At 41.2% G+C, this 15,524-nt stretch overlaps 2 protein-coding genes across 2 annotated transcripts in view; both read right to left on the reverse strand.

Moving 5' to 3' along the window:
- Window positions 1–36, reverse strand: part of pth4 (parathyroid hormone 4) — a 1,950-nt gene extending 1,914 nt beyond the window's left edge. Inside the window, exon 1 of the mRNA XM_080000306.1 lies at window positions 1–36. The gene's annotated coding sequence lies outside the window, so the exon portion shown is untranslated.
- Window positions 37–7,329: 7,293 nt separating this feature from the next.
- atp2b4 (ATPase plasma membrane Ca2+ transporting 4) overlaps window positions 7,330–15,524 on the reverse strand; it is a 79,721-nt gene continuing 71,526 nt past the window's right edge. The window contains exon 20 of the mRNA XM_080000632.1: window positions 7,330–12,314. Within this exon, the coding sequence (XP_079856758.1) occupies window positions 12,147–12,314 (168 nt within the window). The 3' untranslated portion in view covers window positions 7,330–12,146. The remainder of the gene's footprint in view (window positions 12,315–15,524) is intronic.

Raw genomic sequence — 15,524 nt, forward strand, 5'->3', positions numbered from 1 at the left:
TTACATGCGGTGTAGCTTCTCTGAGTTGTGGACCCTTCAATGCTGCTGAGTGTGACCTCAGACCTTTTATATAGCCTCTAGACACGCACACACACACACACACACACACACACACACACACACACACACACACACACACACACACACACACACACACACACACACACACACACACACACACACACACACACACACACACACACACACACACACACACACACTTTTTCACATGCAGAGAAGCTTTTAAAAATCCTTCTGTAGGTATTGTGATTGGCCAGGCAGCCAGCAAATTGAAGCGATATCAGCAAAAAAAATAAAAACCTGTCTAACGTTCAGAAAATTGGAGGAAAAATGAATTATTATTATTATTGTATTATATTATATTCATTTCAGTCATTTTCTGAGAGCATAAGATGTCTCACATTTTTAGGATATTTTGTTTACTTTATTTCAGCATCAAAGGGGGGGGGGGATTCAATTTGGCAGAGGGATTTTTTTTTTTGTTCAAAAATGTTGCAAATTGCAGAGATATCGCTCTAGTTAAGATGTTTGTCTTCTCCAAGTCTGTGAGATTACACCTACAGCCCCTTCCCACTCTAATGAACCTGTGCATCCTCTGGGCATCTGCATGGTTGCTGCTGGGAACGCAGTTGTCTTGACAACATCGATACAAAGGTTTCCCATGGAGAGAAACGCAGGCCAGCATGGAGGCATGTAGAAGGCAGTGAAAAAAAACGATGCATCATTTTTATTTTGCCCTTTAAAGAAAGACTTTAATCAATATTTAGATGAGGCGGTGGTGAGGGGTGGGGGGTGGCAATGGTTATGCCCCAGAAGGTATACACAACTATAAAAGCAAAAAAGCAAATATAAGGCAAGGCAAGGCAAGGCAAGTTAATTTGTATAGCACATTTCAACAACAAGGCAATTCAGAGGGCTTTACATAAAATATCGCAAAAGAAACACATTGTAAAAGGAAGAATACATTATAATGTGAAGAAATACAATGCATAAAATCAAGTAAAAATTACAGCCTTGATTTAAAAGAGGTGAGAGTTATAGCAGACCTGCAGATTTCTGGGAGTTTGTTCCAGATATGTGAGTGATATGATCTACTTTCTCGGTCTTCGAGAGGACTCGAGCAGAAGTGTTCTGAATCAACTGCAGCTGAATGCATCGCCCTTGTGGCACGGTGGCGCAGTGCATTGCACTGCTGCCTCAAGAAGGTCCTGGTGCAACAAGGTCCTGGGTTTGGTTCCCGCCTGGGGCGCTGTTGGCACCGTGCTCCGGCGGGTTATCTCCCAAATAGGAGCCTTTCTGTGTGGAGTTTGCATGTTCTCCCCGTGCTCACATGGGGTTTCCTCCACCTCACGTCAGTCAGGATCCCCACCAAAAACATGCACCCATCATCGTCTGACCAGCGATGGACACTTATCACCTGGTCCCCGGGCGCGTCCACGTATGCTGCCCACTGCTCCTGGCTGTGCCCCCGGAGGAAGGACAAGCCAGGATGGGTCAAAAGCAGAGGAGCCATTTCACTGGCCACCATCAAAGCATGTGCATGTGTGCAAGCATGTGGTGTATTGCGTGACGAGTAAAGACTGTTTCTTCTTCTTTTCTGTCTGATCGATCTATTAGGGAAACCTGTCAAGACACTGTTACAGTAGTCTAGTCTACTAAAGATGAATGACTGGAGAAGTCTTTCCAAATTCTGCTGAGACATACTGTAGGTCCTTTAATCCTTGATATATTCTTAAGGTGATAGTAGGCTGACTTTGTAGTTGTTTAATGTGGCTGTTGAAATTTAGGACAGAGTCCATGACTGCACCAAGATTTCTGGTTTGGTTTGTGCTTTTTAACTTTACCGATTGAAGCTGAGCGCTGACTTTTATTTATTATTATTATTTATTATTTACTTCCTTGGCTCCAAAAACAATTACTTCAGTTTTGTTCTTTTGGAGAAAATTCTGGCACATCCAATCGTTGATTTGTTCAATGTACTTGCTCAGTGATTGTATTGGGCCATAGTCCCCTGGTGATATGGTTATGTAAATTTGTGTGTCATCTGCATAATTATGGCAACATATTTTGTTGTTTTCCATAATCTGAGCAGGTGGGAGCCTGTAGATGTTAAACAGAAGAGGCACCAGGATGCAGCCTTGGGGAACTCTGCATGTCATTTTTGTCTACTCAGATGTGAAATTACCTATAGACATAACCCTGTCCTTTCAGGAGGATTTAAACCAGTTTTGTAAAAGAAAGTCCCACCCAGTTTTCCAGTAGGTCTAATAATATGTTGTCGTCAACCATGTCAAATGCAGCACCAAGATCCAGTAATACTAGGACTGAAATTCTACCACCGTCTGTGTTTAGATGGATGTCATTGAAGACCTTAACAAGAGCAGTCTCAGTGCTGTGGTGTGGTTGAAATCCTGAATGGAAGACTTCAAAACAGATTTGTCATGCCAAGAAATTGTTCAGTTGTTGAAAAATAGCTTTTTCAATGATTTTATTTAAAAACAGGAAGTTAGATAAGCCTATAATTGTTCATTAGTGAGGTGTCTAGATTGTTCTTTTTAAGGGCGGCTTGACGATGGCTGTTTTCAGGGTTTATGGGAAGAAACCTGAGAGAAGAGACGTGTTGACAATTTTTAGAAGATCTGAAGCCATGCAATTTGAAACATATTTATAAAAGCAGTTGGCAGAATATCAAGGCAGCAGGAGGAGGATTCAAGATGTTATATAATGTCCTCCAATTCTCTATGGTTGATCAGATCAAATTGTGTCATGGTATTTGAATTGATTTTTAGTGGACACAGGGACATACATATCCCGTACCTGATATGGCGGTACTGACTGCATGTCTAGTTTTCGGAACTTTGTCAGTGAAGGAGGCAAATTCATTGCAGGCCCTGATGGATAGAAGTTGAGAGGCTACTTACACAGGAGGGTTTGTTAGCCTGTTGACAGTAGCGAACAAGGCATGTGCATTGTTAATGTTTTGGCGATGATGTCAGAGAAGGAGGGCCTTGCATTTCTCAACATCAAATTATAAATGAGAAGTCTATCTTTATCCATGTCATAATGACCGATAGATAAGATAGATAGATATAATATAATAGATAAAGATAAAATATAATATAAAAGCAAATCACCATGAAAAACTATCCCTCCCAGTATCTGACCGACAAACAGAGGTAGAGTAGAGGGAGGGAGGTAGAGTAGACGGAGGTAGAGTAGAGGAGCTGTGCCTTTGGGGTATGCCTGGGACTGGCTTCTGCATGTTGGTGTAGGACGTATTTGGCGGGTTTGGGTTGCAGCCAGGTGGCAGTCTTGCTTCCTCTGTGTGGCTTTTTTGCGGCAGGGGTGTGTGGAATGGTGGAGGGGCGGCATGTTTAGCTGCAGAGGGACTCTGGTCGCCACCGAGGGATTGCTCCCAGGTGCATCCCTTTGTGTGGGTGCATTCTTGGTGGTTGTGGCATGTTTTTAGATGGTGCATGCGTAGGTATGGGGGCCCTGCCTGCTTGCTCTCTGAGTGGATGGTTTTGATGGTGTGTTGATCGCAGAGCCTGGTTCCAGGTTTGTGCTTGCGGCCTGTGATTTCGGTCCTTCACTTGCAGGTGCATCTCATGCCTGCACTTGAGGGTGGGCTATGTGTGTTTCAGGGGTGCAGGCTCAGGTGGGGTATTTGCGGATTGGTTTGCACATCTTTGAAGCGTGTGTCTGCGCATTATTCTTTGGGCTCTGGACTTCTCTGCAGGTTTGTGGTTACTCTGCGGCTGTGATGCTTTGGGCTTGGAACATTCTTGCAGCTGCAAAGTGGCTTGTGTACAGCTGCAGGGCCTCTCTGGTTGTAGGCATTCTGATGCTTTTCTGTCTTCACACGCCAGCATTAATTGGGACAATTCAGGAAGGTGCAATTAATTGCAATTAGTCTGGATTATAATGGCCCTTTGGCCTGTTAATCAAAACGTCTCAAAAATAGGTGACCTTGGTATGAGAAACTGCATAACAGGTGATATGGATATTGAAATCGAATTTTAGACGTCAAACATCAAATCCCTGACAAGGTTAAAGTTTTCTACTTATTCACAGCTTCTTATAGAAGCTAAGTAGAATTTCCATTCCACATTCAAAATGTTACGGTTACATCATATCGCCAGTAGATGGTAGTGATTAGTCATAAAAAAAACCCAGATCAGATCCTAATGCTAGAAAAGCTAAGTGCACATGATCCTGATTGTCATTGGCATAAAAGACAATCCAAACAAAGGCTAATAGACTTGTAAAAATAGGCTTATGACCCTCCCTATCATGACTACTGTACACGATCACACCAGTCTATATGCAATTTCACCTGATTTGACTTTCTACTGGAAAAAAAAAATCTACTGTATAGATTTGGTATTCTGATACTCCTGGGATCCTATGTAGGATCCTAGATTGTCTCTCACGCCAACCCCGCCTCTTTTTTTATTTTTATTTTGACAATCAGGAGAGGGGCCATTTAAAATCAGGAATAATTCAAATCATTCTTTGCTTTAGAGTTTGACCATCTCATATGCCTTGTTCAGCTGGTCATAATAAAATAATTATACAGTATAAGGTCTCAAGATTTGGTATTCTAATAGTGGGTTAGGATGTCTCTCATGCCAAAGTGTCCTCGTTTTTAGACCTTTTTGATAATAAAGTAAAGTTTGATAAAGTGCACTTTAGCTTTATTGATATTAAGATCTGATTTTCTTTTTTATGGCTAAACACTTCCATCTACAGGCGATATAACGCAACTGCAGCATATTTAATGTGGAAGGGAAAATCAAAATAAGATGTGTGAGTAGCCAACTTCAGCCTTGGTCTGTGGCAAAATCATGGATTTCTTATCAGTCCCCTTGGTATTCATCACCATAGTGATGTGAAAACAAACAATTTGTTTGAAATATTGACCAATGTCAATTGCTTTGCATATGCCTCACTCAGTTGGGTTTCTCAGCCATCAGCTAGTGCATCCGCTGGTCTGATACATGCTCACCATCTCCGCTACCATTTTCGTAACTGATAATTTATTATAAATTTTTGATATGCGACATGGGCCCCAATCTGGAATGAGGTGGACCTTCAATGAAGCCATTGGAATAAATGAACTTGAATGAGCAGAACCAGTAGGTTTCAAGTTATAAATGGTCTTTGGTCATGACCAGCAGCTTTTCACTACCACAAATGTATTAAAAGTGCACACTTGTTTAAAGTATGCTGCCACTTATATTATATGTTTGCTTTTTTTCTTTTTTTTAAACCAGACCTAACTCTCTAGCTCTAAATACTGGTTCCCATATATTCATTGCATCACAAGTTCAGTTAACGCTTAGTTTTTGAGAAACATACCGCTCTGCTGCAAATTCACACTGCTTAATGCACTACAATGGTCAAAACAGCATTCAAAATTAACCATGTGTAAAAAGCGCATTTTTTTAAATTTACACTCTGTTATCCTCAAAGAGTAACGGCTTGCCTCCAGTGCCACTGTCGCACAAGCTAGGAGTGGAACGGTATGGAATGCCATCCACACTTACTCAACTCCAATAAGTGGTTGGGAGATGGAGCTGGGAAGTCATTGGGAAGTCACAGAATTCTTGAAAGCCTTGCCTTCTGATAAATACTAAGGGAGGGTGGTTGAGTGAATAGGGTCGACTTAAATGCTGTAACTCTGATAACAGAAACTGAGTGAAGAAGGCAGTAGAATAGATAGAAATGGGACATTTTAGACATTTCAGATTTGGACCTCCTACACAGGCATTAAGAATCGACTTCAAGACCTCCCCACAAAAACTTTGACGCTCAGGTATTTCAAATACCGATGGCTTTATTTTATGTATTTATAATACAATAATATAATTATATATATTTATTTATATATGTATTTATATTAGAACGTTTTCCTCAATTGCTTGATATCTTATTTTTTTGTTCAGATAGGTTCAAACAACATGACACTAAGATCAAGGCATTCCACACGACCATTTCTTACAAATAAGAGTCAAGAAAAAAATATGTTGTGCATGCACCTTATGTGCATACGCTTAACACGCATGCACAAGTTGTACATGTATTGAGGTTCTGTAAGGAGAAACTTAAATTGAAAAAAAACACAAAAAAAAACCAAACATCTGGCGTCCATTGAGACAAAGTGAGTGATGGAAATGATTGAGGGAGAGGGGAGAGAAAGCGCCATGGGAGAACTCTATTGCAAACTATAGTCAAACAGCAGTGACGCTTCAATGCGTTGTGTTCACACAAGGGGAGTTGTCCAGGTCTGAGGCCCTCGGTCGGACCAGGACTTGGCAGTGTGGGTGTGCCACCAAACCAAGAAAGAAGAATATCTGGTGGAGTTGTATAAGGAAGGATAATTTGATGCAGCTAAAACAATCCATTTCTCCACTCTTTGGAATCTAGGCACAAGTCCACTTGACCATCATGGCTTTGCCATTGTTTGGCTTGACAAAGTCACCAAAGTTCAAATCTGGGCAAATAGCCAAATGACTTTTGCGACCATTTCACGCAGTGGGTGTAGGGATTTCTACAGGCGAGACCCGGGTCATGCAAGTTAACTTCCGTTGACTTCCACGGCCGATACACGATACGTGCAGCTTTCCTCTCCCAGACGTCTCATTTTCTATCTACTGGATTATTAGCCGGACAGTAGTGACCTTAAAATCGATAAATTTGAGCTGAAATATGCATCTCGTCAGTATACGCCATCGTACCCTCATAGACATACACTCATTTGGAGACATGGACTCAGGAAGAAACACCTTCACTTTTGGCATATATGGCAGCAGATGACATCCCGACCCAAAACAACCTCTCCTATAGGAATTTCCTCGGTCCAACCATTTTCGACACTAACTCAGATACACTTTTGTTTGTCGCTTATAAAGACCTAACCTAGCCCTAATCATTTTTCTCCACTTAAAGATGTTCAAAACAAGCACAAAGCCCATCCTTGTATCAAATTGGAACTACATCTTTTAATGCAGCGGCCACTGCTGTGTGGCTAACATGTGCTATACAGCTGTATCAAGCATCGACCTCTCCGCTTTCCGGGTAAAGCAGATAGATTCTCTATCGTACAAGGATTCTTAAATGAAAAAATTCATATCCTTAACCCTATTCTTTTGCGAATCTGCTGAGTTCTAGAGGCCCCACTTGATTCAAGGTCAGGATTCCCCTTTTATTGTCGTATCTTGTGATGAAGATAGCAGAATAACAGAACAAGATAAGACGTTTGATTGTTTCATTGATTGTTTTATTTTTTTTGCCCTTCTCTACTCCGTAGCCCTTAGTTTAATGTCAAAGATAAAAATATGCCATGACACATAACATCTTTCAGTGCAACAACATTGAAGGTCCCCCTGGTCACTGCAATCATGCTTTTCCAATAGGACAGCGATGATTAGGGACCTTTCGACAAAGTCAGTGTGATTGGGACCTTCAACCTAGATGAGGGCTATAGAACTAGGTCGGAAGAAACATGGGCTCATGGATTCCAATAAAAGGGTATGTTAATTTGTGGTCGAATTGATCAATTGTGTTGAGTGGACTGTGATTATACCTCCCTCAATGTCTTACAAAGTAAATCAGTTTTAGTAGGTACTGACCGATAGACCACCGATAGAATCACTAAAGCCTTGTCTGTAGCTAGGTCACAGTCAACTGTTGCTTGTGTCGGATAACTTGCATTAAAAAAGGGGTGCAGAAAGAAAAGCCAAAGAGGGAGATGACATCAAACCAAGGTGTAAAGGAAAAACCTACCTGAAACAGAAGAACATAGTTGAATTTACTTCAGAGTTACAATAAGACATATTTTATTTCCTCATTGCACAAATTGATGGTGAAGCCTCAGCGGGGGATTGCAAATGCCAGTCAGTCCGCTGTTTACATTGACAGCCGCTGAGGTTTCAGAGAAGATTCGCAGAAGATCCTCCTGGCGTTCGGAAATGTTGGCGTGGGCAATGTATGGCTCCCTCTTGTGGTCACAATTTGCCAACAAATGTCCAGCATTACCGATCGCAACTTCAAGGAGACAATGGCTCATTCGAATTGCTTGCCTTGTAGAATTGGGCGGGTGGGTAGAGATATCGAAGAGTTATGCGCCTCTACACAAACACACAATATACACATATGTGCGATGGTTATGTTGGATGCCGCGCATGCACCGAGTGGAATGATTTACAAGAAGCAAGTCACAAACCACAGAATCAGTCGGAAAAGCCTCATCATTTCTTTTCTTCTATTCATTAATCTCTTGTCACTTTTTTTAAAGGGTGCATGTCACATTGACCATACTTAGTGAGTTCTTGTGCACATTGGAGTCTGTACACATTAAAGTCTTTGTGTGTGTGTGTGTGTGTGTGTGTGTGTGTGTGTGTGTGTGTGTGTGTGTAATGTGTGAATTGTGGGTCGTTGAAAGTTTCATTTTTAAAAAGCAGGTTAACATTTCGGACAACTCATTCCATACAAAACATGCAGAACATTGAACAGATATATTGAACAATAAGCTTTATCCAAATGCGTTTTGCTCTTTTCATACATAATGGCTTCAGGCGACACAGAACAACGACTGTACCACTCTCACCGGGTCGGACATATTGCTCTAAAACCACTCAGTTTTATATATACGTCATGCATGCCACATCGATGATATTATGTTTGTACAAAAATAACATCAGTGCCTATTACTGTGTATAATACCAATTACACAAGCGGGTTTAAGTAATTTTTGTTGCAATTAAACTAAATTGAAACTGTATTAAAAACAAAAAAAATATATATTTTTGCTTATTGTTTACGTCCTATTCCAAACATTTTTTTGGAATCCCTGCCCCCCCCAACAATCATCTTTCTAGTGAAACCCTTTAGTCTTATTTTTTTACTTATTTCAGTTTTTAAATGCAAATGCTAACCATCAAATCTCTCTCACAGGATGCAGAAGATGTAGACCCGAGAGTTAGAAGAAGCCCTAGCTGTGACCTGCGCAATTTATATTTTCTCTAACAAAAATAAAAAGGTTGAATTTTGCCACGACTGGAACAAAACGACGGGAGGTCAGGAAGTCAAACTTCAGCTTTGCATTTGGTTTTAGGCAAAGTGTTTGAATCTCTTTTAAAAGGGCAGCAGGCCCAGTGATGGATTGCTGCAGTTGTTTGGGAGGTTGGAATGAAAATGAGTGAAAGCTTGTATTAATAAACTGACTTTGGCCTAACATTCTTAAAGCTAAACTTGGCTGATTGCCCCCCACCCCCTCAACCCCCCTCCTCTGTTTCCCTGTCATTGAAATAAGTTTGACTTAATTTTCCTAATTAGACAATATTTACATCATATCCAATATTATGACAATATATATATTGTGTGTATATATATATATATTCTTGATATCAGAATAAAACGGCAGGAGGGGCAAAAACAAACTAAAAGAAAAACATCTGGATGGTGGACACTTTTTTCTTTTAGGGGGGGGCGGGCGCGCGTGTGTGTAACTGTCTCAGACGGTGTCTGTCAGGGGACACCATGGTAAGGTAGCTCACAGCCACCTGACTCAGGAATAGGAAGAGGATGTGGCAGGCAGCCTTGCAAGCCACGTTTGAAAACAGTTCCGTTCACTTCCAGGAAAAAAAAAACAGTTTCCGGAGCCATTAACAGAAAAAAAAACCAACTCGCCAGTCATAGAACAGCCACAACCCCTCCCAAAACAAAAAGTTAGTCAAGAATTGGTCGTAGTGCCCTAGAAACCACAAGAACGCAATTCAGAAGTAACCAATAGATCGTCAACACAATTACACTTCCATTTAATATTTGTTACACCGTGATAATTGGGTTTAAAACCTATTTGTAAAACCTCCAAAGACCTTTGCGTATCATATCTCGAACATGAACATTAAAAAAACAGATTGAGGAGTCAGATTCCATTCGCGTGGTCAACGCGGGGTAAACAAGTCATCGCGGGCTTTCCTCAGCCCGCACGTTTGGGTGACCAAGAAAGAAAAAAAAAAAATATATATATATAATATGGCGGAAATATATAATGTTGACTGTAAAAAGACGTTTAAACTCCACACAGCAGGTTAATTTCATCCATGTAGTGTTACCGTCACTGGACTCTTCAAGCCTACACACACACACACACACACACACACACACACACACACACACACACACACACACAGATATCTCCAAAATATTAAAAATTACTTAATATAAAAATACAGAAGAGTTTAAAAAAAATGGCAAAAACATTGCTTTTCCTCTTTTTCTTCATGAAAACCATGCAAAAGAGATTTCCCCCTGTTTTAGTTAAATAGAACTCTTAAAACTTGATGGGAAAGCGAGAGAACGAAGGAGCGACTGGTCAAAAGACGGAAGCTTAATTTTCATGTAAACATCGCAGAGGTCTTCTAAGACGTACAGTTCGGCAGTAACAACTGTAACTCGTTGTTTTCTGGTCACGTTTGGGGGCGGGGTGAATATGAAAAACAAAAAATATATATATTTTATAAGAATGGCATTCGAAAAAAAACAACCAGATACAGACAACCTAGAAAATATGGCTCTGAATTACGTTGAGAAAAACGTCGCAAGGAAAAAAAACAACGTAATTATAGAAAATAAGCTTCCGATGGCAATGGTAGCATCGTGGATTACCTGGTTCTTCATAAGATTGGTCGCTGGCATTGAGAACTGAGGTTTTGGAATCTGAGCGGTGGTGTGGTAAAGCTAGCTGATAGCGTTCTACATTACTTTCCCAACAATGGATGTTGTGACCTCGAGAATAGATGAGCAGGGAGTGAGGAAGGGGGGGGGGCGGCATGACCGATTCAGGCGTTACTCATATCACCCTCCATAACTCAATGCACTGAGGCAGGGGAGGAAGCAAGAACAGTGGAGGGGTGGCGAGGGGCGTTATTCATGATTTTTGTGTGCGTGACAGGGAAATTGATATCAACCTTGTCTGAATCTGGATAAAATAGGCAAAAAAACAAGTGAATTTCCCCAAAATCTGGAGCATCCCTTTCAAAACGTGTTTATCGCTAATTTCAATTTTGGTGAGATTATGTGGCTTTCTGTGCATGATGGTGGAACTAGATGTTTCTCATTAAGAGTTGAATATTATCCTCAATATACAACTTTCTTTTGGGGAGGGAGTTTAGTGAATCCACGAATAACAGAATCTCCTCCATTGTACATATGAGGAAAGTCCCACGGGACTCTATATAGACTCAAATGTCTCCGCCCTAGCTTCTGTAAACCTATTTGAACCCCATCAAACCTCCTCCCTGGAGACAATTTAAGCATTCCAAGTATTCTCCTTCCACAAGGAAGACGAGGTTAGTAAACTAAAACCAGCCCTTGGAGAGGCAATTAGGATAAGGGTTAGTGTTCTTCAACATTTACAGTGTTTTAACGCTAAATCGGCACCTCTCTACACATTCCTTAAAAAAAAAAATTGTAATAATAAAATAAAAAAATACATTGAAATGAAATAAATTCTGTACATTTGGAAAATAAACACAGGAAAGAAAAACAATAAAACAACTGACAGCGATTCCATTTAGGCATAATCAGCCCCAGAACCTGTGAATCATTAAAGCGGCTTCTAAAGAAGGGAACAAAAATTTAATTATAAAGCTTCTTCTATACATGAGAATTGTTGACAAACTCTTCTTTTTGTTAATATTTTTTTAAGTGTTGCATCCGTGTTGATTAGGAGCATTATACAGGATTTAAAAAAAGCTTTGACTGAAGGGAAAGGGGAAACGTTCACACACCTTCAGGAAAAGGATAAAAAACAAAACGGATGCTGGAAAATGGCACTGAAAAGGAAGCTGGTGGGGTGGGTGGGGGAGTGGGGAGGGGGTAGTGGTGACAACCTCCGACCTCCCAGTGCGTACTCATTCTGCGTAGTCAGCGCTCTCAACATTCTCAAATTGTGCTCAGATACCCGGGCAGCAGGAACTAGCAGGAGTGCGTGTGTGTATATGTAGGGAGAGGGAGGAGAGAGGGGTTGAGACTTGGAGATGTAGGAAATTAAGAGTTAGCGGAGCTCAGATGGAGGATGTGGAAGAAGAGGAGGAGGAGAAGGGTGGTGTCGTCAGTCACTCGATCTCTTCGGGAGTCTCCGGAATGGGGGTGGGGGCGTGGGCCTCCTCCTCGGAGAGGGGCAGGAACTCCGGGTGGGCCATGAAGCTGTGGATGGAGTTGCGGGACTCTGGGTTCTCCAGCCCCTCGTACAGGGAGCTACGGAAAGCATTGACCACCTTAATCTGCAAAGGCGGGGGGAGAGGGAGGGGTTAAGAGCACGGCCAATGTGTGGTCATCGATCGGAGACGGTTTAAGAAACAAATTATATCAAAGTCAAAAGAAGTCAAAATGCATAAGAAAAATAATAAATCACAATGGCAATACACAAGCTTGGACTCATATACGCATATCAAATATATATACATAGTGTATGCACAAATACAAAACTTACAAACACAAACACAAGTTATGTGCTGCAGTGGATAGATGATAAATGGATGGATGGATAAATGCATAGATGGATGGATTGATGGTAGATGGATGGATGTAGGACAGAGTAGGAGCACTGAGAAATATTAACCAAACACTAAGGACAGGATCAGAAATAGGAAAAGCAATTGGAAGAGCACTGGGAAGGAACACGGTCACATGGTTAAAAAAAACATTTAACAGAAACATCACATAACGACATGGCTGAACTGTCGTAGCAATGGAAACTTAATTGTATTCTGCAAAAATAATGCCACAGCTCAGCACAAGTCACACCAGCAAACAAGGAAAACATACAAGTGAGAACAACCCAACCCAAAAGCCCCATATCAACGGTAAATCAACACAAAAATGTCGGAGTTGGATGTACTGAAATGTCAACAAAGAACTGTACACAAAACAGGTACATATCCTAAGTTGGCAGGGGCTGAAGTCTGTTTTTACAATCGACTAGCATGTTGGGGTCTTAAGTTACAAGCTCAAATTGTTCAATTCTACGAATCACATGTTTTACCCTATGGTGTATACCAGGGATTCCCAACCTTTTTTGTCCCAGGGACAATTTTCCATGACAGTATCATTGTGGACCAGGAGTGGGGGGCATTTGATGGCATTTATAAATCTGCTTAGCCCCGGTTTTGCCCCCCAAAGCACTTTAAAACAATTTCATTTCATAATAAGAAACACATAAAAGTAAGGGTCTTCACCCTGGCTGCTGCCGCGTGTGCAGGCTGGAACGTATGGGTGTGTGTGTTGAACAGCTAATGATGCGTTCCACTGAAATCGGAACTCTGAAAAATTTTACCTCGTACTTGTGTAAAGGTGTAAAGGAACGGTCATTTAAGTTGGACTTTCAGAGCTGATCACAAGCGCCTGAGTTTCCTCCATCCCTTTGTATAGATTTATTTTTAAAAACACATAAAACATTGTTTTGAACTTCTTTTTATGTCAAATTAACACAGGAACTACGACTCGAATTACAGTCTTTCAACTTCCCATGGAACGCAGCATAACTTCCTGCTGCCTCTCAACCCGATGCAAACTTGGAGTTAGTAATCTATCCGAATTATAGCGCAGGCAGCAGCTGTTACCAACGATGGAACAGATAATGAGTGAAACCATGTTTCAACCAAAAACATGTTTAGAGCAAAAACAGACGCTTACTATCGAAAAAAATCCCCCGTACATGTCCACATACGGTCAATGACGTCCACGTCCATATAGGGACAATTTTCTTTCGTCATCCTGCCCGGAACTGATCCGTGGCCCGGTGGTTGGGAACCCCTGGTGTAGACAATACAGATTTTTGCGCAAATCTTTTTTTTCCAGGAGTATTTCTCTTTGAATTCTGGGTGAAATACAATAGTCCATACTTAGAGGATAGGATCACACTTTTTCAACCCAGACCTTATGGAAAATGTTTGTTCCAAATAATTTAGAACAGTTGATAGCACAAACTTCCTGAACATGTTACTATTGACAAGCCTACTCATGCAGCTTCCTACTGTACTTAGTCTTTAGATGGTAGACCGGGGAAACAAAAGGAAATCTTAAATGAATCAGCTCATTTGGCTATCTCCGTACTAATGGGTAAAGACTTCTTATTCAAAACATGTTTAAAAAAAAAAAAGAGTATACGGCAAGTTTTTCAATAGAATAACGTTCAGTGAGTTCTAAATGATGCGAACCAACAATTGAATAAGGCCTGGGTTGTAAAAACAGCAAAGCTATCCTATAAGAAGTGCAGGCCATTGTCATCATACTTTGAGCATTGGAATACATCCAACTGAATAGGTGTGCATTGTGGTCGACCGGGTGGTTGGGCAAGTTTTGCACATGCTGAACATGACTGTTAAGTGTTTGGTCAAAATGAACCCATTATGGAGGTTGAACCATCAAAAAGGGGGCTGGAATTAAATAAAAATTGTGCAGGCAAAGGATCCCCCATGGGGGGGTGGGGGGGGGGTGATGCATTCTCTCCAATGCCACTCTCAAACGACGATAAATCCTCATATGAAAACGAATAGTTTTTACACCTTTTCAATGCCACTTGAAAATGAAATCCAAGACCCTTGCTTGTGGTTAGGTAAGCGGTGCAGGCGACCATAGAACATTTTGACAATGTGCGTTGTTCCATATGAGCGTGGACACACACACACACACACACACACACACACACACACACACACACACACACACACACACACACACACACACACACACACACACACGCGCGCTCCCATTTGTGTTTGCCCAAAAATATCTCATCCTGACCACCTTTTTGGGTCTCTTGTTGTTTGCTGAGTTCAAAATAATACAGCTGCCGAGGTAAACTCAAATGGAAGTATGAATGTACGAATTTAAGTAGGAATGTTTTATTTTCATCTCAACCTAATATAATAGAATTTATAAATGAAAAAAGGCTTTCCAGCCCTTTAACAGCCCTCTCATCAAACCCTTTAATTTGCCACATCCCACTTGTCTTTCACTATTCTTAGAAGTTAACAGATGAACTGGTTATAAAAATAACATCATTGCGTTAAAATAACAACATTATTTTAGACTGAGGCAAAGCAGTGCCAGGCAGGAGCCTGAGATCCCTTTAGAACACAGTAGGAAGGCCATAGCACCCATGTAGTACCCATCCGATATATTGATGTGGCTGCTTAAAAACGAGATATTTGGTCAGATCAAAACATGGGGAGTGGCAATTGTCCGCTCCGCTGCACGACATCGAGGGCATAACACCCGGAGGCACCCACGAGATCGCCGCCAAGACTTGGCATGAGTTCACCCCTCCCCTGAAGACGCCTTTTCACTCTGGGCTGTTGGCTTAGCTTATCACCTCTGATGCTCTGTAACATGTATAATGTGTTTAGAAACAAATCGCTAAATTCACTTTACAGGGACTTCAATATTTAGAACTCCTACTTCATCAATGTATGTTCAGGAATGAAACTCCG

This window comes from Zeus faber, assembly GCF_960531495.2.
Source record: "Zeus faber genome assembly, chromosome: 5".
Taxonomy (NCBI): domain Eukaryota; kingdom Metazoa; phylum Chordata; class Actinopteri; order Zeiformes; family Zeidae; genus Zeus; species Zeus faber.